Source organism: Heterocephalus glaber, unplaced genomic scaffold (assembly GCF_053883595.1).
Source record: "Heterocephalus glaber isolate CG9 unplaced genomic scaffold, H.glaber_assembly_v1.0 deba00001442, whole genome shotgun sequence".
NCBI lineage: Eukaryota > Metazoa > Chordata > Mammalia > Rodentia > Bathyergidae > Heterocephalus > Heterocephalus glaber.
In genome coordinates, this window is record NW_028258296.1 from 34,400,393 (window position 1) to 34,421,628 (window position 21,236).

Sequence of the window (21,236 nt, forward strand, 5' to 3'; positions counted from 1 at the left end):
TCAAAATGGAGCTATAGAGCATGGCATTGAAGAATATCAACACTTTTGTCATTGCACACATTAGAAAACTGAAGCTCAGAGAAAGTAAGTGACTTGAATCCAGAGCAGATCTGAAACATTGCAAATCTTGGGCTTGAACTCTAGTTTATCTCACTCCAAATCTCACATTCTTTGACTCAACCTTTTACTTATTTATTTTTTCAATCTTTGAGTCCTGTCTACAAGATATTATCTTATAAAATAGAGATAAACTTTTCCCTCTTGACCTCACTATGTTCTTTTTAACATCAAAAGATAAAGTAAGTAATGCTTATCAAACTCCTAACCCAATGTAAGACATTATATATAAATGTTATTAAGGTATCAAGAAAGTTGAACAAAATCCTTCACACATGCACACACAAATAATAAGAAGTAGAGTTATTGATTAATCACATAATAGTTAACAAATGGAATCAATGAACAATTACTGAACATACGATATGTGTACAAAACTTACACTACATAATTTTATAGACATCATTTAACCAAATCGATTCATTCATTTCTTCACATTTACTGATGATCCACCCTTAGTTAACTGGAACACGCAGTTCCAGTTACTAAGTGATGAAAATATGCTCAATTTTATGGGGTTTATAATCTTGTGGCCAAGGCAAATTACTAAAGAAATGCTTGAGAAACTATAAAAGTGATAAGTTCTACAAAGCAAAACTAATATAAAGGAATAAAGGGTAATGGAGTTATGAATGCTACTTAGAAAGTATGTCAAAGAAACCTTCCCTGAGAAATTAGATTTGAGGAGAGGCATGAAATGAGTGAGGAGTTAACCATGCAATATTGATAGAATAGAATTTGTGAGCAAAGGAACTATGAGGTAGCTAGGCTGGGGCTGCCCAAACCTTGAGGTTCTGAAGCATATGAGTGAAGTCTGGGACCCAGGCAGGGATAACAGGTAGGAACCAAGGGAGCTTGGATTTTCTGTAAACACAGTAGAAAACTCTTGGAAGATTTAGAGAAGAAAATGGCACAGTCGGATTTGCTTTTCAAATGATCATTCTTCTATTGTGTAAGGAACAGTTTGCAAGTTGTGGAGGTAGGCAGGGCAGAGGTGGTGGAACCGTTAGGAGGCTACTCATTGTGCCATTCTATGCAAGAGACAATGGGAGCCAGAGGTGGGTTTGGGGGAGGGAGCAGAGAGGACAAGTAGCCAGTTCTGGAAAATGATAGATCTCTTCTATAACTTCTGTTTCTGAATAAAATAATTATTAGTTGCAAATTAAAAGATTTAAGAAGTGAGAAGGTATGAATATCATAGTGGCAAACTATGGAAACTACTAAATGTGTCAGTTACTTTCTTGTCACTGAAACACATACCAGATATCCACAGTCTAAAGCAGGAAAGGTTTATTTGGGCTCATAGTATGAGGAGGTTTCAGTCTGTAGATGGCTGGCTCCAAGGCAGGGGGCGGCATGGCAGAGGGGCTTGGTGGCAGTGCACAGCAGAGAGAGAGAGAGATCAAGGGAGAAGGGAGGGAGATACACCTTTCCAGGCCACGTCCCAGTGACCCACCTCCTCCAATCAGGCTTCACCTCCCAAATCCTATTTAATTATAAACTCATGGTGGGCCAATCCACTAAGTGTTGCACACTCATGATCCCATCACTTCCCCAGAGCCCCACCTGTGAGCACACGAGGCTTTGGGGGACATGCACATTGCCAAAAAGCGAAGGACTCATTTAGGTTTTAAAACGTCTGAAGACATCCATCTTTCTGACTTTGCTGTAGGGATGTGACAGTGAAGTTAAAACAGGTCCTGCACTTTGGGCTCAGTGAGGATGTCTTTCGTCAAGTCAACTGCCTCTTTTCAGGAAGACTAGGTCCCCAAGGTTGCTAGTGGGTGGCCAGAAGTCTCCTAGGCAGAAGTCGTCAGGGGGGACAGTCATTCCTGGGAAACAGCCAGCTACGAGGCTGAGCGAGTTCCCGCCACAGCCTAGTTTTCAGCACTATACGCATTTTAGTTTTCATTCAGGTGAAGGCCGGTTTTCCTGATGTAAGTGGGTGCACTGGTCGGGGTGCAGACTCCAGGAGTCTGGAAGTTTGCTTTCCTAGAGCAACACAGGAGGCTTCCAGGGAGGGGACCAGGTGCCTCAGCTTCTCTGCCTCGCTCCTGCAGAAACCTGGAGTGCCTCTTTCCTTTCCGATCCTTGACGTCGACAGTCCTAGAGCCTTGCCAGGGTGGTGGAGAGCCAAGGGAGGGTGACGGAGAGGAGAAGCCACTGCAGCAACAGCTTGGAGGAGGGAGCTGTACCGCTCTAGCAAGAGCCAGAGCTGGAGCCAGGGAGAAAGGACCTGCTGGCTCGGGGAACCGCTAGTTTACTGCAAAGAGGGGCGGGGAGAAGGCGGGGGCGCTGCACGCAGCGCGCTGGCTCCAGCGGTGCCCGCGGGGAATGTGACATCAGCGGCGCCGGGCGCTTGCGGCTGGAGGAGGCAGCTCGCCTGGGCTGCGCAGTGCACACCTCGCCCGGGGAGGACGCGGACCCGGTCAGGCGGGCGGGATGTCGGCGAAGGAGAGGCCAAAGGGCAAAGTGATCAAGGACAGCGTCACCCTCCTGCCCTGCTTTTATTTTGTCGAGGTGAGTTGGCCTGGCGCCTTGGCATAATGCAGATCTTCCCAGCAGCTCCGGAGTGAATTCAGGTCCTGCACTGTTTTGGAGGCAAGGAGAGACCATGCCAGGGAGCTCGCCGCTGTCCCCAAATGACCGACCCTCTCCCTCCCTTTCTCCCCGGTTTTTAAGGCGCTCCCCTGGTTGTGCCTGCTCACACCTGCCAGTCCGGGTGATTACAGCCTGAGGTGTCACTGCTGGGCGGCCTGCTGGAAGGGATACCTGTGTGAGTGCGGGGCTGGTTCCCTGGCCCTGTCTGTCAGTGTGCACAGCCGCAGGCAATGCCCCAGGGGCCATGACGCCCGTATTTCAGGATCTGTGTCTTCAGTCTACTGAGTATGTATTTAAAATTTTGTAAGCTTTTCGTGAGAATTCTAGTGCACACAGCTATGCTCGGGGTTTATGTGACCTGGAGGTGTTTATTTAGTATTAGGATTATTGACTGCTTCTATCCCCCACACCCTCAAAAAAACCCTCTTCTATTATAGTTACCATGGTGTTCACATCTGCTTCTAAAATTGCGTCTTCATTTCTAGGCACCAAACCACTGGCTTTTTTCATATATATATATATATATTTTAAATATATGACATCATCTGATTTTACATGATTTGCATCTGTGCATTTATTCTGCGCTAAGGAGTATTACTGATGAGCAATTATCATGCAGATATATTCATAATGAACCTCTAACTTACTTAGGGAATGCAGTAGTTGAGGGAGGAACATTTTATGGGAGGGCCATAAGGATTGGCAGGTACAGGGATTGCATACATTGTGAACCATTGCATTGGGAAGACATTTTCCAGCAAGGTGTTTATTGAATTATAGGCAAAGAAAAGATTTGTTGCATAGATTTAGGGAAATCAAATTGTTTTAAGCATAAAACATTTTCTATGCAAGTAGAGTCTGGGTTGCATAGAGAATGTTGACACTGTTACTGAATTATAAAAATCCTTGGCTATCTTTTCAGCCAAATATGGAGGTTTAACACTTCCAAGTACAGGTAGTACGTGTATTTGATGTCTGTGAGGCTTATCTGAGTTGAAGAAAAGTCACTATCTTGTTATTCGAGGGATAGGAGATTCTCAGCCTGTTTCTGTAGGAAACAATATATTTAGAAATTCCTTGTAAATGTCATACATTTTTTAAATAATTTGTTTTGAGAAAAATGTACATAACTTGCATAAGTCTCAGAGAAATTATGGGTGACCCTTTCATCAGTGACCTGTAAAACTGCTTTTTCTTCTTTGAAAAAAAATTGTCCTGTTTACTTAAAATAATTAATTGATTCATTTCTCATTCTTCCTCTACTCATAAGAGATTTTAAAGCCACGGCTTAAGTAAATTTTGTTGAAAAAAATAATAAAGAGCTTTCTCAACAAAATTGTGGGTAGCAGAAAATTCTATGATGAAAAAGGGTAAAGAATAGAAAGGTGAGATACCTGCCGACAAGTTCAATCTTTTGGGCCACTTGTTGCATTGCTAATCCACTGTGGTTTTGCAGTAAAGCACTTTCATTCATGTCTGGAGCTCTTATATTTGTCTAAGAGAAATCAATTAATCGCTAGGTTTCATCTCTAGGAAAGTACAAACCTGAGGTCAGCTAGAAGATGGAATGAAGCTCAAAGAAAATACTTTGATGAAAGAGGATGTAGAACAGGCAATAAAGTTGTTCCCTTATAACTTAAGTGCACTTTTGAGGGTCTTCAGTGGGTATACACGCCCTTTACATTAGGATTTTAAAAGTAAAAGTGTCTCATAATTCATTTAAACAGTTTCTCAAAGAACAAATGTCTCACAAATGTTATATCTCTTCCATGAGTAGAAATAACCCAAATTCATTACTTTTACTTTGGCCTATTCACATGCCTCCTATGAATTCCTTAGTAGATAAAGTTACAGAACAATGACTTGTAGACAGTTCATGCAGTTTGAATGAATATTTATGACACTGGATCCAGGGGGGTAGCAGACATCAAAGGAATTACAAAATAGAATGGCAACTTTCTCCCTGAAACATAAATGCATGGATGAAAACCATTCAAGAGCCTCTAGAATGTGGGAGAAGGCATTAGCACACCAGTTATTTAAGGGGTTGATTGGAAGCACTACCCAGCTCCTTTGAGATGACTCATTTTGAATCAGGTGGGAATGAGCCTTACATCTCTTTCAGAGGATGATTAAACATAGCATGAATTAACATGTCAGTAAAATGTTCTAGAGTAATGATACTTTGCATTACAGCATAGTTTCCCAAGTATTTCCTTAGTAATTAAGACAGAAAGTAAAACATGAGTGAACTTCCTTCTACCACATATCAACCCAAAGCATATATTTTAAGCCTCCTCTGATACTTTGAACCATAAATGAAGAGGCTAAAATGGCCAGATTTTGAGAGAAAAGCAAAGTATCTGGGTCTTGTGATGCCCTCCACAATTTAAACTGACGTTCTTCAAGGTATTCAGGTGGTTTTAAATTGCTATTCCTTAATAGGTATAACATATAAAGAGACTTCATTGGGAAACTGAGGAAACAAACTTTCCCTTGGACCAGAAGAGGCTGAAATTAAATTAGAATAAATTTTGGCAGAAAAGGGGCAGTATGACTTGGGAAGAAACAGGGCTTCCCAGACTGAGTGACCTAGATCAAGCACCTCCTATGCCACATGCTGTTTAGATAATTCTGGCCATGTTACTTTCTCGTCCTTGTTCTTTTTATCAAATATAATAGAATATATATATATATTAGAAATTATTATACCCATCTCTTACAACATATAATACATTAGGAGGTTACAGTATATCTGAGCTAAGGTAAGATATCCACACAATGTGTTAGTTCCTTCTCATATGCTGCCTTGATATACATTATTTTATTTCTAGCTTACGTTTAAGTCCTGAGACAGACTAGTTTGTGAATTTCCATTGTTCACAGAAGCCACATTCTCCAGTTTCCAGAAGCAGTTTGGGTTCTACAGGTTTCCTTAAAGGCATCTGTACTAAGGGCCATGAGTAAGGAGAATGGACTGCTGTTTAGTTTGTACAATAACAAAGGCAATCTTTTATGATCCACTTAGAATAAAGCCAAATGTTTTACATGTGCCATCTCATTGAATCCAAAGATTGTCTTTAAATAGAGGACACTGTTGATATCCTCTTAGATCTCCTTTTTTGCAGTACTGTAATTTTCAATGTAAAGATCTTTTAATTAATTTGAGAGATTGATTCCTAAGTATTTCATTTTTTCAATGCTATTGTGAAAGGCAAGTTTTCTCTAATTTCTCTCTCAGTAAGTTTGTTATTTGTGTACAGGAATGCTAATGATTTTTGAGTGTTAACTTTGTATACAGCTACTTAACTAAATTTGGTTATTTAATCTCAAAGTCTTTTGGTGAGGTTTTTGGGTACTTCTATGTAGAATATCATGTCATTAGCAAACAATGACAGTTTAATTTCTTATCATTTCTTATCTTTATTCCTTTTATTTCTTTTTCTTGAATAATTGCTCTTGTCTGTTTGCAGAAGTATATTGAGCAAGAGCAAGCAATGACAGTGAACATCCTTATCTTGTGATTTTAGAGTGAAAGCTTTCAGTTTTTGACCATTTAGTATGATGTTGGCTGTTGGTTTGTCATAGACTGCTTTTATCAGGTTGAGATAAGGACCTTCTATTCCAGTTTTCTGCAGGGTTTTTATAATGAATGGGAGTTGTATTTTGTGGAAAGGTAGCTCTTGCTTGTGGGTAGGAAGATGCAACATAGTAAAAATGGCCATATTCCCAAAATGGTTATACAGATTTAATGCAATCCAAATCAAAATACCAATAGCATATCTCATAGAACTATAAAAAATTACTAAAATTCATTTGGAACCAGAAGTGATCTAGAATAACAAAAACAATTCTGGGCAAAAAAAGGAAAGCTGGGTACATCACAATCCCTGCCTTGAAATTATTTTACAGAGCTATTTTGATAAAAACAGCATGGTACTGAAAGGGGGAACAGACCCAAGAATCAATGGGAAAGAATAGAAGATGCAGAAATAACTGCAGACACACTCAGCCACCTAATCTTCCACCAAGGGGCCAAACAACTTCACTGGATGAAAGATATCCTCTTTAATAGACAGTGTTGGAAAAACTGGCTTTCCATATGCCAAAGAATAAAAGTAGACCCATGTCTCTCACCATGCACTAGACTAAAATGAAAATAAATCAAAGATCTAAATATTAAAAAGGAAATACTAAATCTGCTGGAAGATAGCATAGGTGCAACTCTTGAAGACATAGGTGTAGGCAAAGACTTTATGAACAAAGCCTCAATTGCATGGAAAATATTACAAAGAATCAACAATTGGGATCTCATCTTATTAAAAAGCTTTTCCACAGCAAAATAAATCACCAACAGAGTGAAGAGATAGGTAAGAGAGTAGGAAAATATTTTGCCAGCTCTTCCTCAGACAAAGGACCAATATCTAGCATATATAAAGAACTGAAAAAAATCAAAACACCCAAATTTAAAGACCAATCTAAAAATGGGCATCTGAGATGAATACACATGTCTCAGATGAAGAAGTACAAATAGCAAATAAGTATATAGAAAAAATGTTCAACATTACTCGCCATTTAAGAGATGCAAATTAAAACAACACTTAGATTCCATCTCACTCTAGAAAGAATAGCTATTATCAAGAAATCAACCAACAACAAATGCTGGCGAGTCTGTGGGGCAAAAGGAAACCTTCTCCACTGTTGGTGGGAGTGTAGACTGGTGCACCACTGTGGAAATCAGTGTGGAGATTCCTGAACAAACTAAGACTAGAGATTCCATTTAACCCAGCTATTCCCCTTCTTGCTATCTTTCCAGAAGAATTAAAAGCATCATACCAAAGTGATATGTACATCCATGCTTATAACAACACAGTTTGTAATAGCTAAATCTTGGAAAGAGCCCCAAAGCTCATCAATAGATGAATGGATAAAGAAGATGTGGTGTTTGCTGATACAATGGAGTGCTACTTTTCCATAAAGAATGATAAACAAGAGATTTCTAGGTAAATGGATGCACCTTGAGACCTAACTCTTAAGTGAAATAAATCAGACACATATATTTAAATATCACATTGTTTCTTTGGTATGAGAAACTGAAAGTGTAAATAAGGACCAAAATGTATAATAGATATTGTGAAAAAGGAAGAAAATGTTCAAATGGAAAGGGGAACTAGGGAGAAGGGAAGGGAAAGGAAGGAAGAGAAAAGAAAAAAATGAGAAAAGAAAGATATAATGGAAACAAAGCTTTTATAAATAAGGATAGGAAGAAGGGTTGAAGGAAGTGAAGGGGAATAGAAAAAAATAAGAATCAAGATACAGGTACAAATTCCCTAAAATGAGTGAGATTATTATGTATATCTAAACTGTACTAATAAACTTAATTAATTAAAAAAGAGGATATCCAAGCTTTGAAGAAGAGATGGAAATTTATAGAAGTTAAATAACTTACCCAAGTTTACAAAGTGCATTAATAAGGATGATGAAGTTTCCCTTGGGAAATGACTGACTTCCTCAGCTCAGTTTGTCTCCACTGGGATCTTCAAGCACAAAGAGTTAGTGGGCAGTGTTTATGGCTAGGGGTTTATGGTTGACTGTAATGTCACAGGGTAGTTTGAAAAACACATGATGATTTCCAGTAGAGCACATCACTTTAGGAATGATTTGCATAGTTCAGTTTTATACTGTTTGACCTGGGATAAGAAAAGTCAGGTGGACTTATCCTGAGGATAAGGGGATAAGAAAAGGAGCCCTGAAAGGAGCATATCCAGGCCCTTATTAGGTTGAACAGAAAAGCAGGCAGAAGGGAATGTTCCACTGAAGAAGAGTTTTCCCTTGCCTTTAGGGTTTCACGGCACTCTCCAAGTGATGGCTGTATCACCTGCAGTGGCAAAGGCAGCCAGCTGCATACCTAGAATCCGCAAAAGGTCATTCAAGCTAAGTAGGCCAATATTGTAGTAGGTAACAAGGTTGGTTGTCTGAGTGCCAAATGCACTTTCTTTATGCCTGAGAACTTTGTTACCATTATTCATCCTGGTCAATAATTGATTCAGGATGTAATGTAAATACATGATAAATTACCTTTTAAGCCAAAAAGATATGAAGTCCTAATATAAGATAAATGAAACAGAGATTCTTTTCCTTTAACTATTCTGCTGTATGACATACTTTATTATTACTAATCTGAATTATGGAGGTAGAAGAGTTGTATTTGATCTATATCCAAAGATATTTTTACAGGACTATAGATACAGATAGAACTTTGAAGTCTCTTGTCTTCATGTACACATAATACACACACATACACACACACATAGCTGTTTGCACAGACATATATAAACACAGATGATGTGTGAATATCATCTCTCTCCACTTAGCATAAAACAATAGTATCTGAAACATTACATATTCAGAACATTTTAACCTCAAAAACTTGAGGTTGAAACTTGAAATGATTTAAGTAATATTTTTATGAAATTTATTTCTTAATTATAACAAATATTAATTCACAGAATTTCTGTTGCATCTCACATTCCATGTGGAAATTATGTTACTCATTTGATCTTATGCTTGGAATTACAGAGAATTTATTTCCTTTTACATAAACTAGCATCAGTAGGAAATATACCATCACAACATTTCTGCATTACATATACTAAAATAGAAGCTATATATTTTTTTTCCTTTCTGGAGGAATAGGCTGCTCAAGAAATACTCTAAACTCTGCCAACTGAGATGAGCTGGCAAGTCTTTCCTCTTCTATTAGAGTCACAATGCTCAAAGTCTGATGCAAAAGAAAAAGTAAAGAGAAAATAATAGATTCCTAGGTTTTGGAGATAGAGTTAAATGACGACATTTCTGTAAATACCAGATATGGAACATAGATCCTGCTATTAAGGAATTCTATTCTTCTATTCTATTAGATTGTATTCTATTCCTAGGCACCATCTCTATATTACTGTATCTCTGTAACCAAGACATTCAAAATGTCCTTTATTCTACTGTTTTCTAACAGGAAAAAATATAGTTGGTATTTTCCAATTTCAAAGGAATTTTAATAATGAAGACAATAATCATAGTAAAAATAACAAAAACTGATATCAATTACAAGTCAGTTTCAAGTAATGACTGTATGGGTACATTATCCCTAGTCCCAAGAATGAGGAAGATATTATCCTTACTTTTTAAAACAGAAAACTGTGTGACTCAGTGAACCCAATATCTTTACCAGGGACACATAGCAATTAGGTGAGGAAGGCTTTGCATACTTGTCCATTTCGCTCATGCATTATGATTACACCATGCTGTATCATAAGTGCTTCCAATGACAATGCTAAACTTAGTGATGCCATGGGATTTAGAGACCCATGTCTGCTATGACTTGGCATAAACTTGGAAGAAGTGTTGTTGGAGCTCTGTGAGGGTTGTGCAAGAGAATTTTTCTCTATGTTCAGCTACTGAACTTGGTTTGGTTAATGCCATTTTCTACTTAAGGGTAACCAATTTATTTCTGGCATAAATTTTTTGAAGGTACAATGACTATACCTGTAGTCATAAGTAATACATAGAATTGTTTTTCTTATGTCGTTGGTTGAGCTGCTATTTATCTTCTGATAAAGGGGTTTATAGTTGATTACAATGTCATGGGGTAGTTTGAAAAACATGTGATGATTACCAGTACAGCACATCACATTAGGAATGATCTGGGTAGTTCAGTTTTGTACTGTTTAACCTAGGATAAGAAAAGTCACCTATACTCCACCTACGGAGAAACTTCCTTTTGGTCAGCATAAATGGCACCCATGAGTCTTCTATGCAGATGAATCAGGAACAATGGGCAGGGAGGGGGAAAAACTTGGGACAAGATAAAGTGTAGGAAAGAGTCTCAGGTCTATCAGAATAATAGAGCACAGAGGAAGGGATCTCCATGAGATCATAGAAACAGGCCAAGTAGGGTTAGGAGAAAAAGTATAAGAAAACTGAAGGCAGGAATGAAATGTGTGTGAGTTGTTGGAGATCTAATCTGTGAGTAAACCATGGAGACTTCTTTAGACATTCACTGGCTTATTAAATTAAAAGAATTTGAGGCATGGTTATTGCTGTTTATTCTGAGAATGTATTATAAATATTATTCATAGCAAACAGATATGCTCTCACCATATGTATACCTGTAGCATAGGCTGTTTCTCAGTAAGGTATCTTTCCTTTAAAAAAGGAAACAAATATTTTATTACAGAATTTAAAACTTATGGTATTAGGTCTAATATAATTATATAATGCAAGAACATATGGTCTGATTCTTCTATTAAATATAATAAAATTGTAGCTTCAAAAGTTTCAATTATACTATGGTTAACATAAGATCAGGAACAGAACTTTTGTCTCCTGATTCCTGTTCTAGTACTCCTTTCTTTTTTTTTTTTTTTTTTTTGGTACCGGGGATTGAACTCAGGTCCTTGTGCTTGTGAGGCAGGTGGCAGAAGAACCACTGAGCTAAATCCCCGGCCTAGTACTCCTTTCTAATAATCGCTATTTCTAAAATTCTTTATATTAGAAAGTTTTCCTCTGGAAGTATAACATTTAAAATGCATGTCATTCTAATTCTGCCTATGAGCAAATTGTGCTAGCTGTTTGTGCTAAATTTAAGCACATTCAATGACAACAGATTACATTAAATAATATGCTAAAATAGTTATGAATAAATCTACTTTTCTAAATTGATAGGCTCTTTGAAAAGCATGCTTATAGCCAAAAATAATAATATTAGAAATTATACTTTCCATCTTATTGCCCAACTGCTCACCTATAATTTCACATATAACTACTTCACCAATTACCTATCTTGACATAAGTTCTCTGACAGACAGTAGAGAAAAACAAAACACTGGAAGGACTAAAAGTATAGTTTATATCAACAGTTACAAAATGACTTTGAATTTTTCATTACACCTAGATGTAATTTTTCACATATATGATCTCTTAATCTTTAAACACAGGTGGGGAATAGATATTAACTTTCTTTCTTTCTTTCTTTCTTTCTTTCTTTCTTTCTTTTTTTGGTACTGGGATTGAACTCCACACCTTGTGCTTGCAAGGCAGGCACTGGAACCACTTAACTTTCTTTTAAGAATGAAGTAGTTGACACTCAGGGTAATCTAAGAAATTGCCTAAAACTCAACTACTGTTATTCTTAGATCTTGGTCTTAAGAAAATATAATGTTTGTATTTAAATAGTGAAATGTGTTAATTTTGAGCACCGTGAGCTTCTCAACTTTCTCTGATTCCTTCTAGAATAGATTAGCTGAGAAATGTACTTCAAGAAACTAAGGACTGGAGTAATTTCTTCATGGTCAAGTGGACTTTGGAATGTGGATGCTGAGAACAGAAAGGCTAAATTTGACATAATTAATGTTAAGGTGATTGTCTTCTTGCTAATTAGTCTCAGAACCAATTTCTCCCAAGCCCATTGCTGTTTAGTTGTCTCTTAAACAGAAAACAATATCAATCAATACACAGAAGGATAATTGCTTTTTTATTTGTTGAAACATGATGGCTTTCTGCTTGTTTTAAAACTGACTATTTGAGTATAAGTTAAAGAGAAAGGGGAACAGAGGTAATTAAAATCAATGTAATTTGTGGAAACAATAAAGAAGAAATCACTACTTTCAATAAAATAATGCTGTTTGAGAGTGAGAACATTGAAGATATGCTTGGATAAACTGTCTACAGTTCAATCATCTCTCCAAAACCTGTGTTGTGGGATTGCTTGCCCTAGGCAGTGGGTTCTCACACATAGAGCCCTCAAAAGACCAATCTTATATTAACTGTCCTACAATAAAGAGTGCCAAATTGAAATTCCAGGGATTGGTCTGCTTTGTACTTAACAGCAATTTATTTATTTACTGAATAAATATTTACTGATTCCTTATGATATGCTTTTCAGTTAAATAAATGGAAACAATATGGAACCATTTGCTGGCACACTTCCTAGTTTATAGTAGAATTCTAATAAATTTTCACTGAATGTATGGAATCAAATGAAACTAATAATATGAACATAATTTTTTCCTTAATGATTTTTTTAGTTGTGGAGACATTTTTCTTTGTAAAGTGATGATGAATGCCCATCAGAGACATTGCTCTGCCTGGTAGATTACTGAACAATTGAAGATTAAATCAATGACCATGTGAGTCTATGTGAGTCCTCATTTTTAAATTATGCTTAATTTATGATCTCAGGCACACCTATGGCTTGCTTGAGATTTAAGATTTCCAAAAAGCCATTATTTAAACAGAATTTGCAGTTTTAATTTTCCTAGAAAACTACTTTAGTTACACAAGACACACATACCTGCAGTTCTTTTGTGCCTGTAGTTAGATATCACTTTTACTTTACCAGAGAATTTATATATGTTATTACTTGAACTACTTATTTCCTTTGTGCTCTTGAACAAGTACCTTACTTCTTCCAAGCTTTATTTTCTTTGTTTGAAAATGCTGAAAATATTGTAGTCAGGTTAAGATTCTTGTGACTGATTATATAAAAGATACAGCCAACAACTCCTAAGTCAGAATCTAATGAGTTTTCCCTTTCCCACTTACTGGCACCCATCCTCTATTTTATCTAAAGCAAACTTTCTCTGTGGCTTTAGATGTTACTAGATTTTTCTGGGAAGGAGGTTTGGCTTCCTGATATTTTTCCTTTGGTATCACAAATTCAGATATAGTTTAGACAATGTGCGTGCAATGATAACACAACTCATTATAATGTATAAATCCATAACAACTCATTATGGGATGCTTGCTCATTTTTTAATACCAGAGGCACACACTCATACACACACACTCACAAAATGGAGACCACTTGCTTCAAGTACCATTATTTGACCTAGTAAGTAGAGGAAAATTTGCATTTACTAAGCACCATCTATGTATGAGTGTAACATTCTATACTAGTTCTAGTGTCTTTTTAGATGGTTGGAACAGGAGATAACAAAGAATTCCTCATTTTACTCATTTTTATTCCCAGCTTCTAGAAAAATATAAATAATAAGAAATAGATAGTATGCTCTTAATAAATCTTCGATACATTAATTATTGTACTGGTTGAGAAATCTAGAAATTAAAAAGAATAGAGAAAATAAGAGGGACAGAGCCTTGCCTGAAATTCAGATTTGGCCGTGGTCTTTGCTTCAGTCTTCTGACTCTAATAGAGATCTGTTCAGTCATATTCAGAAACAGGAGAAGAAACTGCTAAGATTTCAATGCCCCAAAGTTTATCCCAACATGATTAAGAAGGGCCAAGTGCAGAGACTCCTAGAAAACTACTCAATCTGGCTTTAAAAGACTTTAAAAATCACCTATTTTGAAGCACTCAGTATAGCTCCCTCCGTAGGCTCTCTTCTTTCTGCCACTTCCTCCTTTCACTTTCTTATGATTTCAGAAGTGACAGCATCGAAGAGAAAAGAGTAGTACACATTCTCACGGGAGATGGCCCTAAAGTGCAGAAAGACCTTAACAAACTGGGCTTCTGTTTCACATTTTTCCAAGGTTGTGTTTTCATTTTCCAGTCCATTTTAAAAATCAGAGTGGGCTGTTTGATGTGACAGAGAGAAGCCGATGACACTTTGTCAGGTTCTGAATAATTAATAAGTCAAAAGGTATATCAGGTACATAGTAAACACTCAATAAGTACTTGTTAAATTAATTACTGTAAAACAGAAAATATGAACTTTCATAGTATTTAAATGGCTTAGCAAATTTGATACATGATTTTAGTTAACAATATGAAAAATAATCTAAAAACTGATAACCCTCAATTAAATAATTCCTGTATATATAACATATATGAAAATCAGAAATTTGCATCTTTTAATACTCTCAAATACAGAATTTTCAGTTAGATCTCATTTGTCCATCATTATTGCAGTGACAATTTTCCTTTAAATCCCATTTCATTTGATATTAAGAAAAATGTATTGCCAGGGATTTAGCTCAGTGGCACTGTGCCTGGCTCGCAAGCTCAAGGTTCTGAGTTCAATCCCCAGTACCAAAGGAAAAAAAAATAAAAAGGAAAAATGTATTGAACCCAAATGTACCATGTATTCTCTTTGTAAGGTTGTTCAGATAAACATCTATATATTTTCTTTATGTAAATAAAATAAACCACCAATACTAAAATAATGTTTAATCTGAAGTGCAAAAATATACTTTTTAAAGAAAATACCAAAAACCACAACCTCAATACCACTTGGCAGAAATGTAAGATAGCATTCTCAGTATATAAAGAAAAATGGTCTCCCTATTTAATTTTACTCCTTTTCAATGTCCTTGGGAAAGCATATGTCAGTGGTAAAAGTTCTAGAAAGTAGCAGTTTGTACAGTAATTACAACATGAAATCAGGAGCCAGATTTCTTGAGTTTGCAATTCAGCTATCTAAACTTTTACACTTTGTGTAATTTCTCATGTCCCTCTTCCCTCATCTGTAAGATAGCAATAATAACAGTACATTCATCAACAAAGTGTCGTTAAATTGCATGAATTGGGCCAGGGATTTAGTTCAGTGGTCCCGGCTCCTGCCTTGAAAGTTCAATCCCCGGTACCAAAAAAAAAAAAAAAAAAGTAATCTGAAAAATTGCATGAATTTAAACTTAAAAGTCTTCTAAATGGTACCTGGCAAATATTAGTAGCATTAAATTACTATTAGTATCATATTCTTAAAGGTCAGCATTATGTTATAAAGAAAGAGAAATTACAGCTGGAATAAAAGATTTAAAAGCAATTATTTTCGATGCTTGAAATACAGGTCCCAGCCTCAGGTCTCAGTCTCTAATTTGGTTTAAAGAACAAAATGCTTCCTCATGCTTCAGTGTTAATTATGTAAGAGGAACAAATCTTCAGTACCTGGGGTTAAAGCTTATGATTGCAAAACCTACCACACTAAGCTTAACGCTAGATCAATATTCAGGTAATAAAACAGCCACTTATTATTTTAGACTTTACTGTTAAATCATTAAATGATTGGAATTAGTCTCTTTAGCCTGTAGAGATGTAGTTCATACTCAAGCATAAAGATATAAAGGAACACATTTCTCCCATTAGACTTAACAGGTATTAAGTCTGGTAGCCATTTTCTATTAATTACTATCACTATTTGAAACATCTGATTTAAGTTTCTTGTGTTCTTTAACATTAAAAAAATCATTAGGATTCTATAAATTCAAAACAGAAAGCATTTTCTTGTGGGAGAAGTAAATGAGGATCTTTTCATTGGGAGATTTTCTTAACTATACTATAAGAACTGTCTAACCATTTGGCATGTCTGTTCAAATGATATGCATATTTATTACTCCAGTGTATACTGAGGACACCCAATATGTCCAGAATAAAGAGAATAAGATAATTTCTCTGCTCTCAAAGACCTTGTTGAAAAACTAGCACCCCATATGATGGTCGCTAGGATCCAGGCATGTACAGGGCACTGCTGTGTGCCTGAGACAGTGATCCAAAAGAAGCCAAAGAGACAGGGAAACCTTTAAACCCCAAAGGGTGCCCAATTTGTGATATTTTATATTAGAAATCATTCACTAGGCAAGATAAAAATGAAAATAAAAGCAGACTATAACCAAAATATAATCAAAAGCTCTTAAGATATTACTCAAAAAATAAAAGTATAAAAGAATGACTTTGGGGAAACTGCACAAAGAAGAACCTTTAAGAACTTGGAACAGTATCAGTGTGATGTGGAAGTGTCTGCCACCTCTAAGTGCCACTTGAACCCCTCACACATGGCCATCTCTTCTTTCTGTCCTTTAAATTGGCATTCGCACTGAAGCCTGGGGCTCGCCTTTCCTCAAAAGCAATAGATTAGTGCCAGATGGTGACAAGTGACAGAGCAGCAGCAGGGTGTAACAGAGCACATGCTTCCAGGAATTTAGCAGACCAGGCTTCAACTATTGCCTTTGCTGCTGCTTACAAGTTAGACACGCTGTTTATCTAATTTAGGGCCAGGTCTTTATCTTGAAATTTATTTTAAAATTCTCACAGAAGTTGTGAGAGTTAACTTAGATAATTGGGGGAAACATCTAAATTTTTAAAAACTCAGTAAATGTACTTTTTTATGTATGAATACTCAATAATTTCTACTTTTAAGTCAAAAGGAAATGAGCTCTAGAAAGGCTAGATCCTAGATTTGAACAAAAAAGCAATTTTCATATTTGGAAGTGAATAGAAGGGAAGAAGTGAGTATAAGAAAGAGAAATTGTCTAAAAGTTTTAAGAGTTAAGAACAACAGATTGGCCTTTTTCAAACTGCTCATATGCCCAGTAATACCCTGTTCTCTTTTTGGGGATCCCAGCCATTGTAGCAATAAAGAACATTATGTAGATACCCATGAGAAAAGCAGTTTAGAGCATAGTTCAGGGGTTTAGGCACCTGGACAGGAATCTAGTGCTGTAGCTTCCTGGCTTTGTCATTTGTGTGCAATTTATGTAACCTTCCCCTGCTTCAGTTTTCTCATCTGTAAGATGAGGATACTAATAGACGTTTAGACTTTATAGGGTAGAGACCGAGTGTAGCAATCTACTAAACTTGCAAAATACCTGACACCTAAATACTTAACACGTCACGCATTAATAAAAAACCGTTTTTGCTTTTATCTCCTTTACTAGTAATTTCCTGATTTCTTTCAGTTAAGTTCAGCAAACATTTAATGCATGCCTCAAACACTGAAGGCACTGTGTGAATGATTTTCAAATATCTGATCTTAGGACAAAGTCTATCAACATACAAATGAATACAATTAAAGGCAGACTAAGGTTCTTTGGTAAAGTTGTACGTAATATACAAGAGGTAGAGTCTTCAATTCTAAATAGAGAACAGAAAAGATTATGAGGACAAAAAATTATGAAAGAGTAAAGAGTTCAATGAAAAAATATGAAATGCAACATAAATCAGAGACTAGAGCTTGTGTTTTTGCTATGTACGTATAATGGGAACATGGACTGTGTTTGTGGGTTGGGAGAGAGGACTGTAGATGTACAACAACATTACACAAGAAAGGTCATTTCAGGCCATGTTATTAAAGATCATAACTGTCATTCTAAAAACTTGACACTTTATTTTGTTATTTTGTTATTAACAGGGCTTTATTAAGTGCACAATTAGAAGCTCATTATAGGAAAATTAGCCTGGAAGCATTGTGGAGGATGAAACAAGTTGTGAAAAAAAGAGATAGAAAAAACCTAATGCTTTTTTTTTTTTTAGTGTAACAGTGACTATGTGAAAAGAAATGAGAGGAATGTTTCTTAAGTCATGATATATGTGGAGAACTTTAGAATTAGATGTGTGTGTAAGAAATCTCTCTTGCTGGGGATTTAGCGCAGGGGTTCTACCACCTGCCTCACAAGCACAAGGTCCTGAGTTCGATCCCCAGTACCAAAAACAAACAAACAAACAAGAAATCTCTCATTTCCTTTATAACTGAGGCCCAGAAAGGTTAAATGACCTACCCAAGTTCCAGAAGCTAGCAGAACAAAAGGAGGAAAACAGGCTTCTCCTAGTTTGGAGGCCAGCATGGATTTCCTTCAATCACGCTGCTATCTTTTTAATTTGTATCTGTGCATGTTAGTTTATGTGTGAAAAGTAGCTTCTAGACCTTTATTTTGTTTGTTTGTTTGGTACTGGGGATTGAAATCAGGACCTTGTGCTTGCAAAGCAGGAGTGGTGCCACTGAGCTAAATCCCCAGCCCATAGACCTTTAATAACATTACAGATTCGTTCTGACTGATTTTCCAACACTAAAAATGTTGATCTGTTTATATCATCTATATTTTTGAGTCTTGATATAGCTAATCTGAATATATCACAATTGGGTCAAAGGTAGCTTTATAGACCGTAACGTTTGCTACTGTAGTTTCACTACTATTATTGTCAATATTTGAAGGAAAAATTTTTTGCCTACAAGGCAAAAAAAAAGCAACTATAGAATATCATTAAAGACAGTACAGCAGAAAATAGAAAATTTCCTCATCACATATGTTGACCAGTGACAGCCTTCTTATTGGCAGTCTTAAGTAAAATTCCTTTGATTTGCAAATATTATTTCCAGATTGAATTTCATTTCCCTACATTCTAAACCTATTTTAAATTTCATATTTTATATGATTTATATTCCAGTCCTCCAATTTTCAATTTAGTATTAATATAAAAAAGTCCCTTTGAACAATTTGAGTAACTATTCTTTGACTTCTTGTGATATTATTCATATCCAAACTAAGCTAGTTTAACTTTGAAATTTCTTGCACAAGTGTTGTTCTTCAAAAGAGAGGATTCTAACCATTAAATCATCCTGCACCAGTGACGTGAGGTTTTGTACCTCCAGCCTTGGAGTTCCCCCTTGCATCAAGAATGGCATTTTGCTCTCCTGATAAATAAATAACTAAATAGTTTTTTTTAGTTTTAAATAACTAAAAGTTGATTAAATAACTAAGAGGCATCTCAATTTTAATATTTTGAAAACAAAGCCTTAGACTCCTCTGGCCCATGGTTTTCTCAGTTTTCCCCATCCCAGAAATGACACTGCTGACCAAATTGCTCAAATCCCAAACCCTTAAAATGAACCTTTACTGTTTTCTCTTCTTAATAATTACCTAGTGAGGGCCAAGGATTTGGCTTGGTGGTTCCACTGCCTGCCTAGCAAGCACAAGGTCCCGAGTTCGATCCCCGGTATCAAAAAAGAAAAAAAAAATTAACTGGTGAAGTCCTGTCATTTCTATGTCCAAATCTATATCCAGAATATACAAATTTCCCTATAGCTCCAGCTCTATGCCATAGTGAAAACTGTCTCCTCTCTTTTCTGAAATTCTGGATCTGACAGACATAAACTAGAATGTTAGCTCCATGAGTGAAGGGAATTTTCTATTTGGTTTGCTGCTATATTCTTTTTTTTTTTTTTTTTTTTTGCTGCTATATTGTTTACACTTAGAGAAGTGTGTGTCACTTACTAGATATTCAATAAATATTTACTGAGCTTTGGAATAGCCTTCTAAATTTTTACCTTGCTTTACTTTAGACCCACTACAGTCCATCCCCAGTCTAACAGCCAGAATCATCTTTGTAAAAGATATTTCAAGTTCTAGAACATCTCTTTTTCACCCCTCCAAAGTGTTTTCCATCTTACTTTGAATAAATTCCTAACTTTTACCATGAACTTCAATTCTCTAAAAAGCCTAATCCAAAATTTATCTCTCTGACTTCATTTTATGTCACTTCTTTCATTTGATTAGGCTTTTTTGGGGCCGGGGATTTAGCTCAGTGGTTCTGCTGTCTGCCTCGCAAGCGCAAGGCCCCGCGTTCGATCCCAGGTACAAAAAAACAAAAAACAACAACAACAAAAAAAATGATTAGGCTTTTTTCTTGACTTTTACATGGTAATTTTTTCTTGTCCATTCAAGTCCCTGTTTAAATGACCCCTAGTAAAAGAGGTCTTCTTTGATCTGAAATAAGAATCCACCACTGAATTAATACAGCCATGTTCTTTAGAAAATGTGTTTTTCTGGTATTACTTTTTATTTTTTATCTGCCTTCCTCAACTAGAATGAAATCTAGAGATTAAAGACTTTGTTTTTTAACCCAGTCATACTTCAGGACCTTAACAAGGCCTAGTACTTGTAGACTTTCAATAGATATTTGTTGCAACGGTAAGTAAGTGAATGAGCCATCAATATTGGAAATTTAAGAAAAATTTATGTGATTCTGAATTGAACCATAGCTACAAAGAAGGTAAGGAATGAAACCCATATGTGTTTCTTTAGACTGAGAGCAAAGTTCTAAATGAGAAATAAAGCTTGTCCTTGTTTATGACCATGCTAAAATGAGTGCACACCTGACCTAGATAAAATATGATAGATTTCATAAATATTTCACTAAAATTTTTTAACTTTTAAAAATTTCTTTTTCAAGTTGGCATCAGAAAAAAATCAGTATTATATAGGAAATGTAATCTTTTTAAACATCTTTCATTTACCCTGCCCTCTAAAAGATATAATTTTCTTTTTAATAAATTGCTCTGTTATTTTCATTCACAAGTTCTTTGTCAAATGGTAATTATGAGAATTAATATTTTCTTTTTAAAAATCATTTTTCTAATTTCAATAGTTTCCCTATATATAGCTGCACAAAAATAGCTTGATTCACACTTTTTTCTTAGCTATATCATGAAGAAAGAATAAAATTCTTAATGTCTACCTGCATAGGCCTTTCAAAATCTCTTTAAGTATACCATATTTAAAATCTTTCAATGCAATCAAAAAGTCCATGTATCTTATTAAGTTTGTATTAATTTGATATAAGTGCCAAAAATAGAACATAACATCTATTAAATTTCTTATGTTAAAAAATTTCTGTTGTTAAGCATTTCAAAAACTAAAGGATACCATTGAAGACAAGCATATTATAAATATTGTCATTTAATAGGAACACAATATATTAAATTACTTATTTTTCAAATATTGTAAATATT

The 21,236-nt window shown here is 35.8% G+C and overlaps 1 protein-coding gene across 1 annotated transcript in view; it reads left to right on the plus strand.

Moving 5' to 3' along the window:
• Positions 1 to 2,027: 2,027 nt before the first annotated feature.
• Positions 2,028 to 21,236, plus strand: part of Plppr4 (phospholipid phosphatase related 4) — a 46,931-nt gene continuing 27,722 nt past the window's right edge. The window contains exon 1 of the mRNA XM_021247852.2: positions 2,028 to 2,637. Within this exon, the coding sequence (XP_021103511.2) occupies positions 2,560 to 2,637 (78 nt within the window). The 5' untranslated portion in view covers positions 2,028 to 2,559. The remainder of the gene's footprint in view (positions 2,638 to 21,236) is intronic.